This window comes from Manacus candei, unplaced genomic scaffold, assembly GCF_025592945.1.
Source record: "Manacus candei isolate 608988 ecotype Guabito, Panama unplaced genomic scaffold, ASM2559294v1 h1tg000051l, whole genome shotgun sequence".
Taxonomy (NCBI): domain Eukaryota; kingdom Metazoa; phylum Chordata; class Aves; order Passeriformes; family Pipridae; genus Manacus; species Manacus candei.
The window spans coordinates 3,791,792-3,816,784 of NW_026138099.1; the positions used below are offsets into that span (position 1 = coordinate 3,791,792).

Consider the following 24,993-nt stretch of genomic DNA (forward strand, 5'->3'; position numbering starts at 1 on the left):
TTTTTTTTTGTAGGAGGATGATTAAATGCATGCTAGAAGAAAAAGATGCATGTTTTTGAGAACTCTAGCCCAGTCATTGCTAATGTATGTCTCAAAAATAAAGCAAATCAATGATGTCTGCATTAGCTGATCTAAACCTCAATAGAAAAGGTTACAAGGTACATTTTGACCTTTTAAAAGCATGAGGAGAAAAATTTAGCTTTTAATGGCATTCCCAGATTTTCCTTTAACTCTGTAATTAATAAGCTTTGTCTGTGTTTTTATTACAAGGCAAACTGTTGTAGTCTTACCCACTATATATTATAATGAAAAATATCTTAACTTGCTTAATTTCAGTCATCACTAATCCTTTGATGTCTTTGCCTCCTGCTTTGAAATGCTAAACTTCTCAGACAAATTTTCATCCTCTAGTAAATTAAGAGCTATGAATTTCTGGTCCCCTGACTGCAAAAGAAAAGAAAAAAAAATTGTCATAAAATTACATATTGTTAATTTACTATAAAAAACAGTTTTAAAATGGCATTTTCTGAACGGTGTTATGGGGAAATGCAGACAGTCAAGTAAGGTAGGGTGGAACAGAGGTTGTAAAAGCAAAAGTTTCTCTTACAAGTCAGAGTATTTGGTTTGGGATATTACTGCAGACTCACACTGTGCTGCTGATGTCAAAATTGGGAATTTACCTGGTAACAGCAACAGATTTTGGTCAAGGACACAGGTGAAGAGATATCTTGAGTACACAACTGAATGCTGGTCTAGGCTCAGAATTCCTCAGTTCTGAAAAAAGACCAAGTTCAGCAAACCAGCATTTTGTGCATCTGCCACTCTAAGCAGCACTGTTAGGAACATCCTCAAATCCAAATTTGACTTTGAAATACCACTGGTTTATTTTCTCATAAATTTTTTAACCCAGATAATGACTTCAGAAATCTTGCTTTTATGACTAAAATACGACTAAGCATCATCTGCAATGAGCAGCAGATATAAGCCAATCTAAATTATTTCCAAATATTCTAGTACCGTAGAGTGGGAAACAAATACTGAGTAATCAATACAAATAATTTTAATTATCAATTAAATAGCGCAGAAAGATAGAAGTAGATATATAAAATACTTGGAAATTTTAAATGTTTCTCTTGATGCCTGCTTGGCTGGTGCTAAAAAAAATCTCTGGAGCAGTTAATTAGGGGTGAGATAAGGAAAGGGTTTATTGTGCCAAGGCAAAAGATGTTACAAGTGTGCCCACTGTGCCTGAGATGTTACATTTTATAATACCATCCATCCAATCCCAAATGTGTCCACCCTGTGGCCTTTACTCTGGACTGCCCCGGGTCCACCCCCTGAGAATTGAGTCTAGGGTGTATTTCGGGACCACCTCTTCATCAGTCTCATCATCTTCAGAGCACAAAGTGTACATAGTCACCTAATTTTTGACTGTGTTCTGCGGTTTAGGTGAAGATACAAGCATTCTCCAAACAATCTAGGCCTTGCCTTGGCAAAAGACTAAACATTTGAGAAGTGATCCTTCCCCTGTACTCTGCATTGGTGAGGCCACACCTTGAGTATTGTGTTCAGCTCTGGGCCCCTCAGTTCAGGAAGGATATTGAGGTGCTGGAGCGGGTCCAGAGAAGAGCAACGAGGCTGGTGAAGGGACTTGAGCACAAGTCCTATGAGGAGAGGCTGAGGGAGTTGGAGTTGTTTAGTCTGGAGAAGAGAAGGCTTAGAGGGGACCTCATCACTCTCTACAACTACCTGAAGGGAGGTTATAGCCAGGTGGGAGTTGGTCTCTTCTCCCAGGCAACCAACAATAGGACAAGGGGACATGGGCTCAAGCTCTGCCAGGGGAGGTTTAGGTTAGATGTTAGGAAGAAATTCTTTACAGAGAGGGTAATAAGGCATTGGAACAGCCTACCCAGAGAGGTGGTGGATTCACCATCCCTGGAGGTTTTTAAAAAGAGATTGGACGGGGCCCTTAGTGCCATGATATAGTAATTGCAGTTGGATCAGGGGTTGGACTTGATGATCTTGGAGGTCTTTTCCAACCCAATCTATTCTATGATTCTATGATTCTATGATTTCTACTGGATTCAGGGGTAGGAGTGATATAGGGATCATAGAATGGGGTAAGAGGGTTAAGGAATGTGTAAACAAGGGTGCTACAGGGAAAAGGACAAGGGAGTGAGGGTTGCTGCTTTTAAAATCTACTTATAAAACTTATAAGGGCTTACAAATATTAGAAAAATAAAAAACCCATTAGGGGCTTAAGGCATCACTCTGCACACCTTTAAAACATTAAAGGCTTCTTGCTTTTATGAGTATGTAATACAATGATAGATCCGATACTTTGAAAGAGAAGGTGCCATCTGAGATAAACAGGTTTCCTGTATATAAGTCAGAAGCAGAGAAGATAACACTCTTCTATTTAGCACTTTGATATAGAAATCCACAAAACAACAGATTAAAGCAGTGTTTCCTTCTTCTTCTGGAAATTAACTTAGTCTCTTGTTTAAATTCCCCTGAAGCTTTATTTGTTGGTGTCGGTTCAGGCACTGTCAGATGATATATAAGCAGGAAAGCATTAAATGTCAGCAAATGCTATTGAACACGACAGTCATAGTATTCTATGGAATTTGATTAGGAAAAAATACAAGAACCTACAAAAGGTTCTTAAGAGTGATCTATGATCAGCAAGAGCAACCAGTTCTGACGACTTTAGTCCACTCTTACTATGGAGTGCCTTAAAAATCATAATTTCACTTAAAAAGTAAGGAATAACTTAAAATCACCCTGTTCCTTCTGTTCTGCAGTGAAGTCTCAAATCCTTTGATTGAGTTTTCTGTCCCTGAAAAAATAACATGTGCAATTATAAACTATCCTACTGTGTTTTCTTAGCCTTCCCATGAAATTATTTGTAAAGGTAGCTGAACATATTATTTTGTCAAACTACAATATCAGTAAAATCAGAGTAGTAAGGCTTAGGCATTTCTTTAATTGATTTACTTCAAATACACTTGATTTCCTTTACACTTCCAGCAGAACAAGGACATGCATGCAAATAGCACAACAACAAACTTTAAAGTTTGTTCAACTGTGATGCTGTTTGTCTTAATCATCTGGTGGTAAATATAGGACTTAATAAATAAATAAATAAATATATGTCCTACCTATAGGATATCATTAGTGAACGATTTTTAAATGGTTCAATTTAAAGAATACTTCTGTATATTTAAATACAATGCAAGATTCTTGGGTAGTATAGAAATTTTCACATGGAAATAGAGATTGCCAGGAAAGGCTCACAAAATTTGTATATAATTTAGAAGTTACTGCCACTGAAGATAGGGATCGATAAGGGATCAGTAAAATAAAATAAAGGAATAACTAGTGATGAGCAAGCCCAGTGTATTTAGAGTCTGGTTAGTGTATCTATGATTTGCGTCAGATGAATTGTGTAGGTCATACTATTACATTTAAAATTACTTAGGTAGTGCATTGTGTGCAAATGCCAGTTTTATTACAGAATTTGGAAGTATTAAAACATTGCTGCAGATTAATTTTGTATTTTAAAGCTGCTGTAGATGCAAGGTAATCAGGTTTATAAATATTGATCTATAAAATGCCTGTTTAGAAACTGTCAAAATTGTCTGACTCTTCTTACTCTTCAGTACTCCTTTTCTTCTGTACTCACTCCCATATTTTCAATTAAATTCTAGTCATGGTTTAGTTTTCTTCAGGGTGCTGTTGTGGAATAATAAGTGCAGCTGAAATTAAAGCAGTTCCCAGACAGGATACATGTAAAAACAAGCTAAAAGTTGTACATCACACTGTGCAGCACACCTCAAATTTTGCTATGTTGTTCTTTATGGAGACTTCAATTTCTCTGCCTCACCATTTACTCTGAAGATACTGATGGCAAAACACAGTGGACTGAATCTGAATTCTGGGACTATGGGAAAGGAATTAAGGTGTCCTTGCTTACAGACGTTCATATCCCCGAGAGCATACTAATCTTAGAATGTTACATGCCCATAATGGAACCAATCAAGCACTCTCCTCAAAATAGAATCTTGTTTAAGGCTGAAGGGGGTAAACCTACTTGTTTTATGCAGTGAAGTTAACTGCTCTTTTCCTCTGTTATCTATCCTGTTATTTATCCCTGTATTCATCCATGCATGATCCTAAAAAGAAGAGAGGCCTATGTCTCTCATACAACTGAAGCCTGGTGTGATGTGAAAAAAAAAATGGACACTTGAATGTAGTTTGGCAGAGGTGTTCTTGTAGAAGCAACATTATGTAAAAAGGAAAATTTCAGTCACTCTTGCATAAAAATCAGACATGGGAATTATGTGCTTGGTTAGATTAAAAAGGTACCAATTCAGATTACAAGCAATATGTTGCCTGAGTAAGCCAAGTGCTAAAATGCCAGCACATATTGTCACTGAACTACATGTTCTCATGCCTGGAGCTTTTAAAGCACCTTATGAGGTAATCAATCAGCTCAAAAACATATCCATGGAAAGAGAACTGGAGCACAAAAATGCTCCAATACAAAAAGACTCAATTAGGCTCAAACACTGTAAATCCATTATATACTCAATGTGAGACGTCTGAGACAGTGATTATAGGAATGCATCCTGTAGTGTCATTTGTGCATTATTTATCACTTTAGACCAAAGTGCTATGGCCAAAATCAGTTGTAATAAAAAAATAAAAAATGTTTCTTTTATCTGCAATCAAGGTAACCCCAAAAATTGTGCAGTGGACAATTGCTTAGAGGACCATGTCCTGCCCCTTGAAATAGATGGAGTGTTTTCCATTGTAATATGTACAGTACTGGACTGTACCTGTTCATAAATATGAACATCCGAAAATCCCATCTCATTAAAATGGCATCAGTACCATCAACAGCATTTCTGCAATTGACTCACAGTTAGCAGCTGCTACAAGTTCCTGTTAGATCTCTTTTCTCCAACTCTGTTATGCAAATTTTATTGGAATTTTTTCCATCGTTGGTCACTCTGAAATGCTTTGGAAGGATCAGAGGAAAGGGAGCAAGAACAAGTATAAGCTAGCCATAATTCCGTTGCATAATTAGTGGAATAGCATAAAGCTAACATCGGCAACACTGCTAGTCTCCTTAGTGAAAAGTGTAATAAGTCCGGAGGGTCAGAAGTTGTGCTGAGTGACCATCTGTCAGAAATGGACTTGCAGTCATTCAGATCTGAGCTTTCAGACAGAAAGTAGGTGGTGCTAGTGCAAATTTTGATTAATTTGTCTTGGCTTCATACAACATTATTTTGTTTATCAGTACTAGCATTTTTCAAGTTTTTTTGCCAAACTAATTCCTGAAAAAAAACAAACCAAACAAAAAAAATCCTTTTTAATCTTGCATCATATAGATTTTAGAACATAATTTTTTTTTTAGATTTTATTCACTTGTCCAGCAGTTTTCCTTTGCACATTAAATTGTTTGCATCCTATAAGTACTTTACTCCCTTAGCACATTCAGGTGCTAATACAGCGGTGGATAGACTTTAATTGCCAAACCACGTTATAAAGAGAGAGAGAACAGCCCCTGAGAAATTAGCACTGTGCTCACTAGCATCAATGATTATGAACACCCTAACACTGGTGCAGTAGGAAGTTTAAATGTTGCCACAGAATAATATTGAAATTTCATTTCCTAAAATTCAAGAGCTAGAAGTCCTAACTAAAATATTGATTTAAATCTAGTAGTTACCTTTCTCTAAGATAAGCTTTAGAAATGCCTTTAGATATTTTTAGCTTATAATTAAGGCTAGACTGTTGTTAAACTATTTAAAAGTTAGTTTAGTGCTTGTATTGACAAGTAAAATGTAAAGTTGACCTTCAAAGTCTATTGAATAAATGGAACTTACACCTTTGTTAGGTTTTTTAACAAGGTTTTAGATTAAGGTCACTACAGACTTCTTTGTTTTGATTTTGTTTCTTGCTCCATATTGGATATATTAGCTGAGATGCTTTCAATTTACTGAAATGTTTTGTTCAGCTGTCAGTTTCTCTTCAACACATCTCTGACTCTATAGAGATGCTTAGAAGTGATTAATAATTTGTATTACATAATTACTGGTTCTGTAACAGGTACTGTAGAAAACTCTAACCCATTAACATTATTAAATAATTTTTTTGTGAAATGGAATGATTGCTACAACATTGACTAGAACATTTGTTGTGTCTGAAAGTTTTTGGGCAGGTATGATTTTTCAACTGGGGAAGGGTATCATGCAGAAGCTAACAGGACTTTAATTCATGACTATGAAGACTGACATTTTTCCACTTACACTTTTAAGTAGTAAAGGTCACAGTCAATTCAAGATTAAAAAAAAAGCTCTTGTGAGTTGCTGAGTGCTCTCAGTTTGTACTGTCTTCTCTCATGTCCAGAGTGTTCAGCATTTTGCAGCCGCAAGTAGTTCTAGTTCAGGTAATGTAAGTATACTGCAAGGTCTGCAAATCCATAGGGGTTACCTGTTGTGTGAGAAAAGAGACTTCAATGCTTCTGATTAGGGGTCAAGGTAAGAAAAGAATCACTGCCAAATTGTTCTGCAGCCTCTTTAGGGGAAGAAAGATGTCACCTGTTAATAATTCTGTAAGAAAACAAATAAACACAACTCTTGACTTTATTTATCATTTCTGTATTTCCAGTAAAAAGAATATGCGAAGAGTAAAACTAAGAGAAGTGACTATGGTTAATGAAGAGCACCTTCTGCACTCCTCATTTAAGAAGGAGAAATTTGCTGAGCCTAATAGACAAAGAGTAATAATCAACTGAACTTATTGTAAGAAGTGTCAGGATCTTTGAACAACAGAAAGGATTGATGGACTTGGAAAAAATGACATGATACATTCCACATTCTGCTGTCATCTGCTGTTGCTGAACTGTGAAGAACTGTGTATTAAGGCTGCTTTCTACTATATTGCCAATCACCTTTTTTGGACTTGGAAGTAATATTTTCTTATCGGGTCTCTAGTGGTTTCATTTGCATGCATTCTGTAACTATGCACAAGCAAAATCTATTATCTGCTTTACCTATTTAAGAATAAGCACAATTATGAATAAAATTAATTTCATTTGTTTTGACCTTTCAGTTCTAATCTCTTAAGTCCACATCAGTGGAATTTGGAACTGATATCACAAGAATTAGGGTAAACCTCTGAACATACTATATGAAAATGAGCCTCTAAATATACTTTTGCTGTTCATAAAAAGGAGAAAAAAATGTTATTTATAACAAGGCCTTATGTTGTGTAAATATGTTGCCTTTGAAATATTTTTGATTTTGGTTTATTTCTTGTAAAAGAGAAATTCTATAATTTATTTAGTAAGTGCTACTGTGAACTATAGTTTTATTGATGAATAAAATATTTTGTTCTAAAGACTAATACAGCTCTCAACTTGCTCTTGTTCTATACTGGACTTATTGTTCTGGCATTTCTCTATCTTCATTAAATGGTTTTGAGAGGCGTCTTGAGATATGACAAACAGGGCATCTGTCTTTATCTATTACCAGTTCTATAATGAAAAGGGAAATCTTGAAATTAGAGCAGGAAAGGCAAAAGGACATACTCAAGAGACATTGCTTTATAAAAGCATTTTGGGTTTTTCAGTATGGGCAATCCTTTTAAGATAAATGTAAAAACTGTTCCAGTTCTTTAATTTTCTAAGCAGCAGAGGGAATCCCAAACAGCAGTGACTAACACCAGATTTCATGCTTGGATGCAGTGATGCATTTAAAAATTTACACACGTGTCATTTTGAAAGCTTACCAAAGTTAATGGTAATAACGTTTCTTCTAGGAGTAAGCGTAGCAAACCTGTTGAAAACCCAGAACTTGGCGTTTTAAGTCCTAGAATTATGCTGTGTACCTCTGGAGAATTTTTCATTTAAGTATTTGGTGTAGTGAGGGGGGGTTGTTTTGGTTTGGGGGAGGGTTGTTTCTGTTTGTTTTACTTTGATGTAATCCTATAATCTGACAAGTAAGAAGGTATTATTCCCTAACTATGCACAGAATAGAGAAGTCAAAAGGTTGGGTTTTTTCTTTCTAACTGTGTACTCTGTGGCTTAACGTAGAGCCTCTGCTTCATGATTACCACTTTTCCAGACTTTAAAATTATACCGCTTAATCTCAGCAAGATATTTTTTCTGCAGTATTCCTGTGAGAAATACAAGACTAATCTGCATGCCCTGTGAGCAAAAACATTTTGTGCATCTGTGTCAAGTGTCTGCTCCTTCATGCACAGTGTACAGAATATTTAGAATGTGTCTCTGTGGATAGCAGATACTTTGATTCGTCCAGTTTTGGGAAAAACATTAAATTTATTAGTTTAAGAATCAGATTAACCTTCATGAACAACACACGTCACTTTTTTCCCAATTACCTAGCAGACCGTAGTGTCTGAATCATTGTCCTTAGGAAGACACTAGAGGACATACAACTGCAACAATTCTGTCCAAAACCTGTCTATATAATGATCGAGAGACTGAGACATCCTTTGTATACAGTCTCTTTAACATAGTAATTTATAAATTCAGACAGTCATTTAACACTTGTAAAAAGAAATCCTGTGTAGACTATGGAGCCTGCTGGGAAAACCCTCTCCAAAGCATGTGCACTTAAAACTCTTGTGTGTATGTGTGACTACACAGTTCCACTGAGAGGGAATGGAGATTACAGCTAAGCAACGTTAAGCTAAGTTAATGATCAACAATTTAGAATCCAATTTTTTCTCTAGCACTGAAATTATACAAAGTTTCAAACATCAAAGAGCACAGGAGCTTGTAGGGATGTGCAAGTTTCATGTTTAAGTATTTTCATTCTCTTCATCTTCCATTGGTGTTTTGCATTGGTAGCATTTGATGAAAAAGACTTTCAAACTTGCCTATAAAGCTGATGAAGCAGGATATGTCAAGTAAAGTAAAATATATACAGAAGGTATAATCAACTCCCTGGGGTATTAAAGTAACACATTGGTCTATTTCTCCAGGTCTAAACAGATGGAATTCACCACAGGGAGAAGAGAAGAATTAGGTCACAGACATGGGCTATCTGTGGGCAGCGGTATCTGACTACTCTGGCCCTGCAAGCTGCCCAGAATGAAAAAGCACAGGTTGATGCCTGCTTAGAGAAAGGTAGGGAATAATTCCAAATTTGTATATCTGATCCTGTGACTTAATCATATGGCATTGAGAGGTCAAGTTTTGCCTTTGGTGGTAGCATATAATAATTGTCCTCAATTAAAAACAAAACAAACCAACCAACCAAACCAACCAACCATGCAAACAAACAGAAAAACACCCTAACTTCATGTCCTTGTACTATATTTCAATGGTTTGAAAAAAAACTATCCCCCCCAAAAAACTATCTTGTTGACTCAGCTAATACCTCAGGCAGTTTAATTTCATATAACTCAATGGTATTTTCCCAAACTAGACAGTGATAAAAGAGTAATCGGCACTCTACCTGTTCTTCATAGAAGCCATTTTTTTATCCGTTTCTAGTGGTGCATGCATTTACTTGAAATATGAACAATATCAGCTCTTCCCAGATGGAATGTGTAGGACCTGACTCTGCAGCACTTTTGTATCTGGGACTACTTCACAGGCATTTTACACTAGCCTAAAAAGATATTGATACCAGTACTGTGGTATGAACAACATTAACCCAGGGGACAGGGATCAAGATGAAAAACATTAAGAAATCATTGTTAAAATTGCTAAGCCCTAACTTGACCCTTTTTAAGTTTTGTGACTGATGCTTGCTTGGAAGTAGTATCCTGTGAAGTTCATTAACTTGAACTTTACGTATGAATTAATTGTTGTCAAATTTTTTCAATATTTGGTAAATAAAATTGCTAATACCAGAGAAAATATTTAATTCTCACTAATTCATTGATTTAGCATTAACTTAGAAACAGAAAATAAACATTTCATATTGAGACGTGTATGACCTAGAGAAAAATCAAGGTGGAACTACTTAGATAATATTAGAAAATGCCTGAGACTCTTTATATAGAAATGGCAAGGTATATAAATAAGCACCATCTTTAAATAGATTAAATGCTACATAAAAGATTCCTCCATTCTTCCAGCTGCTTTCCCCTCCCCTTACCAAGATATACAAAAATCAATCATTTGCTTTACTAACGTATTCTGTTGTCTGATACAAGTCATTTGTCCCTACAGGCCTTATCTTAGTATCTAAATCATTACAGATGCAGAAACATAAGTAGTTTCTCCCAGTAGGGATAAGAATGGGTTGGTCTTCAAGGAACTAGAGAATATCTTGTATCTGCTTGATGTATTAAATCTTCCGTCACAAAATACATCAAGAACACAAACTTCTGCAAGGTCTGAGGGAAGATACTGGTAACAAACACACAGGACTCTGTAGAAAAGAGACATGAGGCTGGCTAAGCTAGATAACAGTTTGGTACAGAGAACTTCTAGGTACAACAGACTTCATAATCTCAGCTGAAATTTGCACAAGTGACTTGACTTGGTTGAGCTTTTGCCCCTTGTGTGGTATAAAATAATTCTGGCTTATAGAAAAAATCTTATAAAGTTATAAATCTTGGTGAGAAACTCAACAACTTATTCCCTAATGCATTGCAAGATCATAGAATAGTTTGGGTTGGAAGGGACCTTTGAAGGCCATCTAGTCCAACCCCCTTGCCATGAGCAGAGATATCTTCAACTAGATCAGGTGGCTCAGAGCCCCCAGCTGCTTACTTTAATTAAGAGTTTTATAAATATAACAGTGCATCACAGAGTAACCAGTGGTAAGCTTCTCAATACTTGTATGCTTTATGTATTTATGATCTTACTTGCAATGGCTGCATCTTTCCGTTCTGTCCTGTGGAAGGCGCTGAAGTGAAATTTGTCTGTGTTCCCGCAGAATCTGTGTGGGTTTTTAAAGAAACCCTTGCATACGAATTATTTCTTACCTCTCATCTTGATAAACCTATTTTATTTTTTCAGTTTAAGGAACAATAAGAGATGTCCAGCTGATTCGCTCTACACCTTCACATACCATTAATAGTATGGTATCACCAGCATTTAAGTAACTCAGTGGAAAATGTCATGTGTGATAAATTATGTGATTTATTTTCCCTTAATTGGCTGTAGCGCCGCCGCCTGCGAAAGCCTCGCCTAGCGACGGGCCGCGCTTGGCTCCGATACGGCTGTGTTGTCTCGATAGCACAACAATTGGATGTAATTAATCCTGGCGGTACTGAGGCTGGAGCCAGCGGGGACCGCGAAGGAACCCCACGCCTTCCACTTCTCCCCTTTCCCACCAGGCAGACAGGGCCCCACCAGGCCCAGCCCCGCGCTGCTCCGCGCGCCGCCGCCGGGGGGCGGCAGTGCCCGCGCGCCCCGGCCCCGCCCCGGCCCCGCCCCGGCCGCTTCCGCAGCGACGCTGGCGCGATGTGGCGGGCGGGGGCGGCGGGCGCCGTGCGTGCCGCGGGACGGGCGGCGGCGCGGGGGAGCGGCGGCACCGGGGGCGCCCCGAGGGTGGGCACGGCCGCCGCCGGTCGCGGCCGCACGGTGAGACAGGGGCGGGCGGGCGGGCGGGGGGGAGCGGGCGAGGCGCGGCCTGCGGGGACGGGCGGGGCGGCCGCGGCCGAGCGCCCGCTAGGGCGGGGGACAGGGAGCAAAGGGAGTCTGGCGGCGATTCCCGGTCTGGCCGCCGACTCCGAGCAGGTTGGTGTGAGCTCGCGGCTGCGCCGGGCCTCCCGCGGCCGACCGGCGGGGCGGCGCGTCCTCTCTCCCTCCCTCTCTCCTTCACTCAGTCCTTCCCTCTTTTCTTGTCCCTTTCTCGTGCCGTCCCTCCCCCAGGACCTGTCACAGTCCAGGAGCTGTTTCACTGCCCTGCAGCCCCGTGCCAGTCGCAGCAGACGCGCTGTCCGCCCCGACCGCCACGGGGCGTGCGCGGGAGGCCGTGCTGGCTGTGAGCCGGCACCGCGGCTGGCAGCCCCAGCCACGAACCGAGTCAGAACACACACTGATGGAGGCAGAGCCGCTCAGCCTGCACCGAACCTGAACGTATTCCTGGGCTTGTAGCTTTTGATTCTAAGTGTGTGTTAAAGAATGCTGAAGGGTAGAGTCAGAAACGTAGGCACCGCCGTGTATTTTGTCGACCTGTAGCGTTGTGACGCTGTTCTCCGTCCTTTCTGTACGTGTCATGGTTTTGGATAACAGACAGTTCATCTGAAGTGCCTGCGGATAGATATCAAACCCCAGGGAGAGAGATGGGTCTGTGTTTTGCTCTCCTGTGCTTGAAGAGGGGCTGTCATCGTTCCTTTTCAAATGTCACTTGCTTTTCAGCTCAGTCTGTTAGTTTTCACAACCTTGCACAAGTACACAAAAAGCAATCAATAATGCTCTTTTACCATTTATTCAAGTAGTCGGCTCTGGTTAAGAAGAAAATGGCAAGTGTGCTATCTTTCTTTCTTGGTGGATAGAATAAGTGCTTCTGCTAGTATGTCTAGTCTGGGGATCAGCTTTATCTTTATCCATGTATTGCATCCCCATTTTGTTCTCTTGTCTGATATTGCTAGTACGTTGATACAGCTTTTCCATAACTTTGCTTTGGTTTTTAAAGCACTTTTTTTTTCCCCGTACCAAGAGAAATTAGAAGCTAAACTGCTTGTTTTACAGAGAGCTCTGAAATATGAAGTGGTTTTGGCTCTTTCGTACATAAGTATTCAGTGGCTCTATTTATATCAGTTTAATATGTTTGTAGCTTCCAACAGAGGGACGCAAGTTGTTGATATTGCAGTGTTTGAGTGGTGGATGCTTGTGAAAATCTGGACCTAAGCCAGTTGTCTGAAGTTATTCAATATTTCTGTGGTAGACCAACAGAAAAGAAAGCAGTTCTCTTTTCTAGTTCACTTTGCTGTGAGTCAAAGGATGGGGTTTTTTCATTAGGTTGTATGAGGAAGACAAGGGTGTCCTGGATTGCTTCAGTCACCCAAGGACTAAAGCTGCATAATTCTTTCCATATTAGCTCTGTGATATAGAATATGAACATTTTACCTGAGGATGGAAAAGACTTCAAGGATCTATTTAATTTATGCGATAAATACGTAATTTCTAATTCTTCATGTTTTAACTTCTAATTGCATTTTACTTTTGCTTACTTTCAACAGCAATTACAGTATTCTTCAGATGTGAAGAGCAGGACTGTTCGGTTCATGAATTTGAGAAGTGCAGGAACTCTGAGTGACACAAGGTGAAATGTATTTTGAGATACTCATATGAAAATATCAGTTATGTATTTTAAAATTACTTATATACATGTTAAGACTACCAGACTAATGCTGATGTGATTTAAAGGACAACTACAGTTTTATCTAAAAGCATTTTGTGTGAATTTGGGAAGTCACTTAAGAAATAATTCATGTACCTAAACATGGGTGTCTAGCACAATTTCATGTATGTCAGGGGGTGTGAAGTTTCTTCTGATGCTGAGAGGGTGTGACACAGCATCTGTCAGAGACTTCTCCCCTTCTAATGCAGCAGCTGGAGACACAATGAAGGATTGTGTGGGTGTCTGAAGTGGCTCTTGCCATTAAGTGCCTGAACTGCATCTTGAACCAGTACATGAATCCTACCTGATCCTAAGGCTTTCCGTTCTCCATGTCCCAAGGCGTTTTTGTGGTGTCTCTCACATAAGTGGCATAGAGTGTATTTCAGTAACTGGCTCACAAGACACTTTTTTAGAAAACGATGTTCTGTATTATCGACTGAAATATATTAGATACTTAGTCCGTATAACTGTTGTATTGCCATACCCATTAGCAAGAACTGAGATTATTTTACTGAATTGTCTGTTGGTAGAGATACCCACCTACACACCCATTTAAAAGTTGACATTAATAGAAATGGAAAAACTTATGTGATTTAATTACACTTGGTTAATTAAACTGATCTAGACTTTTTTCCATTAAAGAGGATGACAGAAGCAGTCTCACAGGTGCTTACATACACCTTACATAATGGCTACAAGGATGCTTTGAGACTCTCTGGAGAAGACTTTAATTGTATGTATTAGTTCAGAAGCACACTTTAAATAGCATCTAATTACTAGGCTGTGTTGGTAATTCCAGTTGAGAAGGCAAGTGCTGTGCACAAACATGGCATGTGATATTGATGTTTCTTAACTGCTTATAGCTTCAGCAAGTTTTGTAGAGCCAAATGACATATTTCTAAGCAGGAGGTGGTTTTCTCTCTGTTCGTAGAGTTCAAAACTAAGTAATCCTTGCACAAGGTCCATTTATGAAAATACCTTTCTTGGAAATCTGTCTCTCCTTACTAAAACAGGGATTAGTATATCTAAGGAAAGAAGTATATTTTCCTCAGTTAAGAGGAAAAAATTTCAAAATTCCACCGCCAGTTATAAGGTGGATTGTTATCTACATCACCTTAAGAAAAATTACTACTTGTTTTATACGGTCATTTCATGGTTACTGTTTCATCCAAGGTCATGGTCTTGGTATGTTCTTATTAAAGGGAAAATGGTGTCTTCCATGCTTTTCCTCCTAATTACTGGCTTTTATGTCATTTGTAGCTCTTTAGATGAGACTACTTATGAAAAACTGGCCGAAGAAACACTGGACTCCTTAGCAGATTTCTTTGAGGACCTGACAGATAAGCCTTTTACCCCAGAAGATTATGATGTCTCTTTAGGGGTATGTTTTAAACATTGTATTGCCACTGTAATTGTCGTTGGTTGATTTTTGTTGGGTTTTTTTATTAGAAAGAGATTAGATTTAGATTAGTCACCTTAGTGCTGACACTTAAAATACAGTTGGTATTTACAGCTTGATTGTTAAAATATGGCTCCTTTTACTGACTGGGGCAACAATTCTGGTAAAAAGCAATCATACTGTTGTATGATTTGAGGATTTAAAATGTTTCATGTATAGGGAAAGGCATAATATAGAATAAGTGAACACAAGAGGAGGTGGAAACTGGTTTCTAATTTCTATAGACAGTAGACTATAAATTTTTCTAAACAGGCATAGACATCTGACATAGCAATCAGTTCCCTTCTGTCAAATACTAGGACAAGCCTACATGGCATAGTACATTTACATAATGTGTAACTGTTGGAGCAATTTCTTTGATTGCCCCGAATACTGAGAAGCAGCATTTGTCTTGACCAAATAGAGTATGTTTGTCTTAGCTTTACTGATGACAGCCTATGGTGGAGAGAAGCAACAAGATAATGCAGTGTTGGGGTAAGTGGTTGCAGAAGGGAGACCAGAGCGTACATGGGTAGAAGGCTGCTGTCACAGGAGACATTGGGTGGCTGCTGTCCTGATAACTGGAGACTTCAGTAGGTCAGCCACCCAAATTCTTTTACAGGAATGATGGACTCAGATTAGAAATGTCTATTTTATTTGTATAGGGAATTTTTTAGTTATTTTATATAAGTTCAGTTCCTGAAGTGGTTTGTGTTTGTGTGTTACAGTCCTCAACATGACTAGGAGAAGTCGCCACACTGCTGTCTGTAACACACGTCTTTGATTACTACATTTTTTTGAGGTCACATAACTACTGCTCCCTCTTTATGTCTTACCACAAGGAGATGGCTTTCTACTGGCCCTATCAGTTAAAGTCTTATGCTCAAGGTCGTTGAAGCAGATGGTTTGGATTGCACTGTGCAAAATAGGAAACCAAATAATTTTGGACTTGCCCCTATGTAGCTTTGTCATCGTAATGTTCTTTTTTTGTTTCTGATAACTAGGATATAAAATAACATATTGTTAGTAGCATTCTGTTTAGCAAATACTGTTTGTTGCTTTAAGTATGTAGCTAATGTTATAGCTAATTGCTTTCCTGGTAAAAAGCAGTTTTTAACCACTACTCTTCAGTATGTTTTAGGATATCAGCACCTATTAGCATGATGTAAAGAGCTTAGGACAAAAATTAGTAAAAAGATTAAAATTTACCCATTTAATAGACACCTCATTAAGGTGAAGGTGATGAGTCATTTTATTTAATAATTTTTTTCTCCATCCACTGTATGGTGGATTTTGTTTGACATTGACTCATTGTGAGGTTAAAAAGGTAATATTTTTACATGGTAATTTTTACCAGTGGTCCTTTGTTGCATAGACTGTATGATGACAATTAATAATTTGCTGTCGTTTCTGTTAAGAGCAGAAGTTTTAAGTAGTCCCAGCTTGTAATCCAAACAAACAAGACTGTTGCTACAGGAAGCCACAAGGTGGCAATCGTGATAAAGGTCTGTTGTGCCTGTCCATTATGGTGAACTTGATTTCTTATGTCCAGGGGGAAAAAATCTCTTTCAAAGAATATTCTTGTTACCAAGAACATTCATTCAGTAGTACAAAACACATACAGCAATATTTCTTAACATATGGTAAAAGTATCTTGCAATTTAAGTTATTAAAAATTCAAATTGTATTTTCTAGTATTTCAGAAGTATTGAAAAACGTATGGGAAAATGTTTTCAACACAGCAGTAGAAGTTAACCTTTGTTTATTTTGCAATGATAGAGGAACAGTACTCTCTAAGAGCTGACACACAATGTAGTCAATAGTATAAATTTTTGTTAACTCTTTGAAAACCTATTTAATTAGAGTGTTTCTGTTGCATAAAGGATAATATCATGCTGAATACTTAATATGGCACTAAAGAACGCATAGAAGATTAGCGAAACCTGTATATTGCTACTCAGGTTTAATCCCCCATCCTCCTCTTATTGTGCTGTATCTCTACAACTCTGAGACCACTGAGATATGGAAAAGTTTAAATTCTGACAGCCAAAGAAGTAGCTTGTTTGCATCCTTCTCTGCAGAATACCAATATCCAATAAATAAACTGGAAGGACAACCTGATGGCAGTATGAACCAGGAGAGCCTTTTATTTTTGTTGTACTGATCACAGCCATAAATCGCTTAACAAGCACAGAAGCAGCCTGTTCTCAGATCCCGAGAGTATTGTTTTGTGGCTGGTGATCCTTGAGATAAGTTAGAAACCAGTAATACTGAGTTACTTTGTGGGAGAAGGAAACTTTGAGCTGCTGCCTGTGCTACAGAGTAGCAGGCAGTAGATACTCTTATATGAAAATATTTTTTCCCCCATAGTAAGTACTTACACATAGCAAATAGTCCTAGCAGTTGACTGTAGCTCTAGCAGTATCTTCTTACTAAAGCATGAAAAGCATGATTCCCTTAAAGAAGCTTTATTGTGCTATAGGGCCTGAAGCGTTTTAGACACTGCAAATTAAATATGACTACGCTATTATCTTAATCATCACACTCCATTCTGTAGAAATGTTTCCCTTTTTAACTAGCATAATTCAGATAATCTGTAAATTAACTCTAGTCCAAGTAGTGTTGTTTTTTTTACTCTTAAAGTTGGAACAGAAAATATTTTTCTCAGTTAGGAGAAATGTGAATCAATGTTGTCAGTAAGAAATATGAGCAAGGAAGAGAAAAGAAATGCTCACTAGGATAATGGTCTAAAGGTGGAATAACTAAAACAAAACCAGAAGACCTCATGGAGTTTAGAACTGGAACATTTTTGAGGTATGAATCAGAATTACTGAGAAAAAATTGTGTTTATTCCCTGGGAAACTGTTACAGTTACTTAAGAAAAGTAAGGTAAAATTACGTGGCTCTGAAATCCTGCAATGATACATAAAGCTTCCTGACCTGTAACCACACCAGTTCTGCATTGTTCATGAATAGAAAAAAGTTGTTATTGGATGATGTTTTAATTGTTGCAAAATGAACTAATGGTTCTTTCAAGATGCCAAGTCAAAGCCCAAGAGTGTCATTTAAGTAGTGCCATTGTGAATGGTACAAACTAAAATCAAACTGACCAGACAGTTTAAAATATAGATCAGACTCAAAGATATGCAGCTTGTGCTAGGTATTAAGACAAGTTTGGAATACCTAATGATCATTTTTCCAAGCTATTACTGTTTAGGAAATAGTTGAGAATGTGATACAGATACATTAAATTTCTGCCACTGCAGATGAAGTAATTGTTCTCAAATTAACAGAATGCAAATATTTATTTCTCACTTTTCTTTATCTTTTAAGAGTGGAGTACTAACAGTTAAATTAGGTGGTGACATGGGAACATATGTAATCAATAAGCAAACACCAAACCGTCAGATTTGGCTGTCCTCACCCACTAGGTAAGTTATGTGCTAGTTATGAACGTGATGTCTGCAGACTGAGTGAAAATGTACTTCCTTGTTTTTATAGCATGGCATGGATCATGTCATATCCTTTTCATAAGTAACCCTTTAGCTCTGCATATTCTCAAAACATGATATAATCTAGATGTTCAATTGTGATTTGCTGTAGAGGTTTGGGGTGCACTGCAGTACACTGACATACCTAAATTAATGCAGGAAATGTGTAATGCAGAATTTTCATAGACTGTTCCGGTCCTAAACCACTGTCTACAGGACTATAGCTTACTTACAGAAAAAATACACAGCAATGATTAAAAAAACCCAAACAAACAAAGCTTCTGTTGGAAAAAGACTGATGATGATGTTATGATCTAAACCTCTCTTTGTATTTAAACAGGGTGGCTCCTTCCCTTTTAAGCTTGAGGGATTTCCTGCTTTATATGTTTGTGCTCACAGTGTTTGTTTTTGTCAAGCATCTGCACTTCAAGGGAGCCCTAGCTAGCTGCTTCCTCTGTCTTCTCTAAAGCTGTGCTTTGATCAGTTCCAGGTTTTCTGATTGGTTTCAGCATGGAGGGCAACCAGATAAGTGAGAAAACATTGTAGCTGTGTCATCCACCCCCCACCCCCCACACAAATTTTTATTCTTTGCCACTATCCCTGGAAAAGAACTGAGGGAGTTGGTCAGTGTTACTGGTGAAGGAAGCAGTTTATAAGATTTTTGTATCACTAACACAAAGGTTTCAGTATTTATGAAAAACGAAATTCAGATCATTTCTGTCTTTTTGGAGCCAGCTCTAGTTGATCTAATACTGATGTGCTCCAGCATATGGAATATGGAGTTTGTGAAAAAATTTTCCTTTTTTTTTGTTTGTTTGTCTGTTTGTTTGTTGTGGGTTTGTGGAGTTTTCGTTCTGTGTGTATGGTTTTGTTTGTTTTGATTGCTCCAGTAGTGAATAAAAATACACAAGAGAACTACTTGAAAAGTCTCTGATGGTATTTTTCACCATGATGAAAAATTATTCACCTACAAACATTAAGTTTTGTACTCTGTTAGCTGATATTATGGTAAACAGTGGTATTTCCTGAAATATGATGCTATATGTTCTCTTACTTCCTCACTTCTGAAAGGCAACTCCAACAAATACTATATGATCTGGACTGACATCTTCCCAGCTGCAATATGCTGCAAAGTGAAAGAAGCAAATGTTGCTGTCAGTAATCACTTGCATTGAAGGTTTGGGGGCACTTGTACAGTAAATGTTGATCTTGAGTCTTTAAGAACATATCCCAAGGGAGACGAATTCCTAAGATGTGTAAGAGATGTTTTCTTGGAATTTTTTTTTAACCTTCTGTTTGGTATTGTGCATCTACACATCAAAGTAAAAAGTTTACTTAGTTGACAATTACAAATAAGGGCTGTGAGGGGATGTGTGCAACCTGCCAGCAGTGTGATTGCAGTAATTTCATGTAGCTCCTTTGACTGAAAAGACTTTTCAAATTTACATAGTATCACCTTAATGTGATATTTTAATTATTCTCTCTTACTGTTTAAAAGTGTATGCAGATTTTCCATAAGAAATACATTTAGTTTGTATTTAATTTAGTAGGCATTTTATAGATTTCACAGGATCTTTGCTTAAATTATTAATTTTAAATTTAAAAGTCACATTTGTACAGCATTTTGGAGGTTCAGAGAACTGTGGAGGTGTTTCATATGCTAACAGTAATCACCAGTATTAACTGCATAACATCTAAAACCATTTCAGATAACATACATATTTCTTTGTTATTGATTAAATGGTCTGTCTTAGGCTGAGTTTCATGGATAACTGGATCCCATTCTGTCATTCTCTAGGTGCAGGACAGTATAAACACACACTTGTACCACAAAGGCTAAGAAATGAGACATACACGGTAAAGTAACTGGAGCACATAATCTTGATTGCAAACAGTTACCAGTTCTGATACAGCCAGGGAGACTTCAGTGAAAGTGATTTCGATTTGTGCTTGTGTTTATGACTTCTCATACTGTGATTAGTGGTTGGAAAGTTCTTCATTTGGCTCTTGGGAGTAATTCAGAATATTGAGGTTCATATTAGTGTTTATGTTTGTAGAGAATCTGCAGGTTGTTTTCATATATATATAGGATAGTCTGTTTTCTGCCAGACCTTGTATGTTGACTGTCTGAGTTCCAGGACATATTATTGTACAAGATACGTTTATCATCTGGTTTATTCCAGATGAACCTTTCATTCCTATTTTCTTGGTTTCGTTGACATTAACAGTAGTGAGTACCTTTCAGTCATTGTCCTATTTCACATGTGGAGAATTGGGTGGATAGAAAGGTCTGGAATGGAATGCAGCTGTTCAAGTTTCTTTCTTGATACTTAATGTAGGCCTGAAAAAATCAAGCCAGCAACAATATGATAGAACAGAAGAAAATAGCATTTTAGGTGCAAGTCTACCACATGCCAATATATTTGCTTTCAGCTGGTAAATTATTTTGTTGCATCTAAAAAGAAAGTGAAAATGGTGATCTCTGTTCTGCTGTGGTTAGAATATCTGCATGTGACTGGAGCAGAAACTAATCAGTGGCAATAATTCAGCATTATGAATATCTGTTGTGATATTTGTGTGCAAGAAAATCATTTGAATGAGGGAAGAAGGGTGTAAAGGAAGAAATCGTGGCGAAATCAGTGCCAAAAGCAAGAAAGGAAAGAGATTGTCTCCACTGGGAGTGACTGATGTATCTTGTCACCTTTCACATATATCTGTTTGATGGCTCAGTAGTTCCTGACATACCTGGCGTTTTCTGCTTCACTTCCCCAGACTGTCCACTAGTCATTCCCAATGCTGTCTGTTCCTTTTCCTGGACACTCTCTGGCATACATTATAAATACAGGCTTCCAGCAGGTCTTCTTGAATAATCTGTATTTACAAAGTGTGTGATGTTTTTGGTGTTGTTTTTTTTCTAGTGGGCCCAAGCGCTATGACTGGACTGGACGGAATTGGGTGTATTCTCATGACAGAGTATCCCTTCATGAACTACTATCAAAAGAATTTTCAACAGCATTAAAAACTAAATTGGATTTATCCTGTTTAATATATTCTGGGAAAGAAGATACTTGATGACATTCTACCTCATGGAAGTTTAAAGACTTTAACATCAAGCAAAGCCCTTTCTTGGTTTCTGACGTACCTGAGCTTAATTTTGTTGGGTTTTTTGGCATCAGTATGTTGTGCAACAAAAATGAAAATAATATATTTTTCGTCTAGTGTTCAGTCTTTCAGTTTCTGTGCTGCTGTTTGAATATGTGTCCATGTAGTACAGGTGGTTGAGGTCACCCTTCCTTGTCACTTCATTCCTTGCTTTCTCTTTGCAGAAGTAAGTCATAAATTCTTACTGTCTGTAGTCTTGTTTGGAGATACGGACTGACCCACCTGGTGACTTCCAACCAGCGCACAAATACTAAACTTGTTTTGGTGAGACATTCACCAAAACCAAGAAATGCCTGTAAAGTTGCATTGGCATAAGTTGTGGTACTGTGAATGCATTGCATTAAAATTTGTGACTATTTCAAGTAACACATTGCAGTCAAATTGAACATGTCATAATACATGTAATGACATTTTTTTCTCTTAGTATTGCAGAACTTGCTATTTTCTCCAAATTCTAAATTCTACTTTGTTTCATATTAGGATTTTTTTTGTTTTGAGCTAACCTTTAAATTACTTAGAGGTCTATGTGGCTGAATGCATCTTATGGAACTGGAAAGGCCAGTATGTGATATATGGGCAGCAATATATCTGTAAATGTTTCATTCTGTTACTGTGCATTTCCATTTCTCTACCTTTGTGTTCTTCAAAGAGTAGAAATGCATACCATTTTTTTTAGTTGAGCAAAATTAAGATCATGGTAGCAAAAATTTGAGCTAATTTTGTTCTGTTGCATTTCTTTAGTAAGTGGTCTAAGATTATCTTTTTATCACCATGATACAAGGCTCCCCTTGGCACTGTGCTGAGGCAGAAATTTCTTAGAACCGAATATGGTACTTAGGCTGATGAAGCTGTCTTCATCAGTCTGTTAAAAATGTGAAGGAAATAAATCATATACTCCAGATCTTAAAACAAAAACATTCAAAAGAAATCATAAACTGCAAGAACACTTCATCATTTGCACTATTGTATTATTACCACTTCTGTGTTTTAATTGCCTATAAAATGGAAGGACAAAGTGTTGACTAATGCATGAGGAAACAATTGCACTGTATTCGGGTAAATTGTATGAGAAGATGTTCAGTGCAAGCTGTTTTCTTTTGGTTCCTCTGATGCTGTGGTTAGTTTCGAATGATTCTCTGGCTGGCTTTAACAGGTAGGATTGATTTTGTCACTGAAAAGCAATAGCTATAAAGTACTGTTGCCCATTATTTGCCTTTAGAGTATAAGCATTGTTACCTGCTATTTCCCACTGCTAAATACAGTACGATTTCCCTGGAAGTAGCTCTTGGTTAATTGTCCATGCTGTTTGCATGTTTTTCAGTCAAAGTAAATTTCAGCTCTACTGGATGAGGTAAATACAAGGACTCTCAACTCTCAAAAGTAGAAGAATAAAAGACGGTCTTTTAAAAAAAAAAAAGCAAAGGAAAGGTAAAAACTGAAGATTTTGTGTTATTCTGAATTTAGAACACTGAAAATAGGGAAATATGGGGGATTTCATGTATTTACTTTTATAGTATTAAGCTCAATCTTCTGGTAGTTCAGATAGCCGTTTAAACACATTTGTGTAGATGCTGATGACTTGATATTTGAATTGAGGATACTTCCTCCTGGTTATTCCTTTGCCTGCTCACATTTAATTAGCTTGTGTAATTATTTTTTTCCAATTGACTTTTCCAAAAATTATTTTCTTAAGTAATTTGCATGCAACATCATCACCAACATACCTCTGATTTATATTTGGAGGTTCATTCTCCATTCCCTTATATCTCGTGCAAATGTTTTTACCAAAATAAAGTTGCACATAGAATCCTTAATTCATTACGTAAAGTGTGAATTGAGGATGTAATGATAAGGCTAAAGACCACAGACATGCATATTGTTTTGAATTCTTTCTTAAAACACTGGAAAGGTTCTGTGCAAATTTGGCCAGTCAGGGTGGATTCTGTAAGAGCACTTCAGGTTTCACAGTTGACATACCTTGCCCTTCGTCTATAATACTACTGCTATTTATGCAAACAATTTCCTGGTTTTAGGTATCTGGGTAACAAATGGATTTAATCTTAACTGGTGAAGATAAATATCGTCAGCACATTAGAATGAGTTTTATCTCGGTGTATAAAATGAATCATAGGATGTGACTCATTTTTTGCTTTAATACTTGCATCAAATTGTAAGTAAGGACGAAGACTCCCATGACTGTCACACTTGGACAGTGGAGGCACAGAATGACCTCTGATCATAATGTCAGACCTTGCCTATTGCCCCAAGACAAATAATGCTTCCATACTATTTTTTACTTCTGTAACTTACTAGAATAAGAAAATTGTTGTATGGTTCCCCACCTGACATCATGTTAATTGTTTCTTGCCTCACCTCTCCCAAAAGAAGTAGCCGAAGGAAAATCTTTTCATACAGACTATGAACAGACAGTATCAATAACAACCATTGTGTTATGGGCATTACTTTTTCCCACAAGACTGTTGCTCCATCATCAGTGAAGGAGAGCATACAGACTGCTCTGGAAAGATGACTGTTGGCATCTGTAGCTTTACTGGATGCACAAGCTCAGCACAGAAACTGCAGTGTGTGTTGGTTCTTTTAGCTACATGAGAGTTTTCACCAACAGCTAATCTGATTATTGTTTTTTTCTGCTTTTGGCATGCTGTCTGCAAGACCTAGCATGTCTGGACTTGCTAAAATTCATTGCTTCCTCTGTGCCGAGGAATTCTTTGGAAATCTCAGTTCATTCATGTAGTCAAGCTTCCAGCAATTGAATACAGTCTGTATTCGTCGAGAAACGCCACATTTGGTTGCCAGGAGTTATGTGCCTAAATGTTTGTCTGGTGTTTATTGATTCCTTTCCACTTATGGTAGTTTTTAAGAAAATGTTGCCTCTTCCATGCAAGACTGTTCTTTGTGATAAAATCACTCCATCTTATTTCCTTAAAATTCCCAGTGTCTTTTGGCAGCCTCAAAAAATGGGAAAAAGACCTGTATTGAAGAGGAGTTAGCAGAATAAGAGAAAGGGGGGTTGCAGGGAGCTTTGTGTTTGATTTCTTTTAGCTTCTGGTTAATGGTTGAACTCTGTGATTGTGCTAACCAGCTCCATAATGTGTGGGAGTCCTGGGAAGGAAGGCGGAGGCTTGTCAAAATACCTGGAAGAGCATTCAAAATAGAAAAGGAAGCATGGGAGGGGCAGAAGCAAAGGCTATCAGGAAGTGATTAACTTTGCCCAAGGGCTGATGTCATTGGCAGGGCAAGGAGAGACTAGGGGCAAGCTGCTTCACGTCCTGGCCCCTTAGGGAATGGTGTTTTAAATTTACTCCACACCACTATTTATAATTGTAACCAATCAAACATTCCAGTCCATTTTGCTATTGACTTGCTGTTTGTTTTTTTTTTTTTAAATTCCTCTTTAAAGGTAAGAAGAAATTGACTGGAGTTACATCTATCCCAAATTGTCTTTTATGTAAATTGTACTGTTGGCAGTTGTAGAACAAAGGCAAGATTCATGACCTATACTGAGGGAGATGGTCAGTGAAGACTGCTTTGCTGGGGG

The 24,993-nt window shown here is 37.8% G+C and overlaps 2 protein-coding genes across 7 annotated transcripts in view; both read left to right on the top strand.

Moving 5' to 3' along the window:
* Positions 1-7,497, top strand: part of PIP5K1B (phosphatidylinositol-4-phosphate 5-kinase type 1 beta) — a 113,208-nt gene extending 105,711 nt beyond the window's left edge. For all 6 annotated transcript variants that reach the window (XM_051801456.1, XM_051801457.1, XM_051801459.1 and 3 more), the window contains one exon: positions 6,679-7,497. In XM_051801456.1, coding sequence (XP_051657416.1) covers positions 6,679-6,681 — 3 coding nt within the window. In that variant the 3' untranslated portion in view covers positions 6,682-7,497. The remainder of the gene's footprint in view (positions 1-6,678) is intronic.
* A 3,918-nt stretch (positions 7,498-11,415) lies between these two features.
* Positions 11,416-22,712, top strand: FXN (frataxin). The gene is made up of 5 exons (XM_051801511.1): positions 11,416-11,578; positions 13,183-13,265; positions 14,604-14,724; positions 18,115-18,212; positions 21,191-22,712. The coding sequence occupies exons 1-5, from the start codon at positions 11,459-11,461 to the stop codon at positions 21,342-21,344; spliced, it is 576 nt and encodes a 191-aa protein (XP_051657471.1). The 5' UTR covers positions 11,416-11,458; the 3' UTR covers positions 21,345-22,712.
* The last annotated feature ends 2,281 nt before the right edge of the window (positions 22,713-24,993 follow it).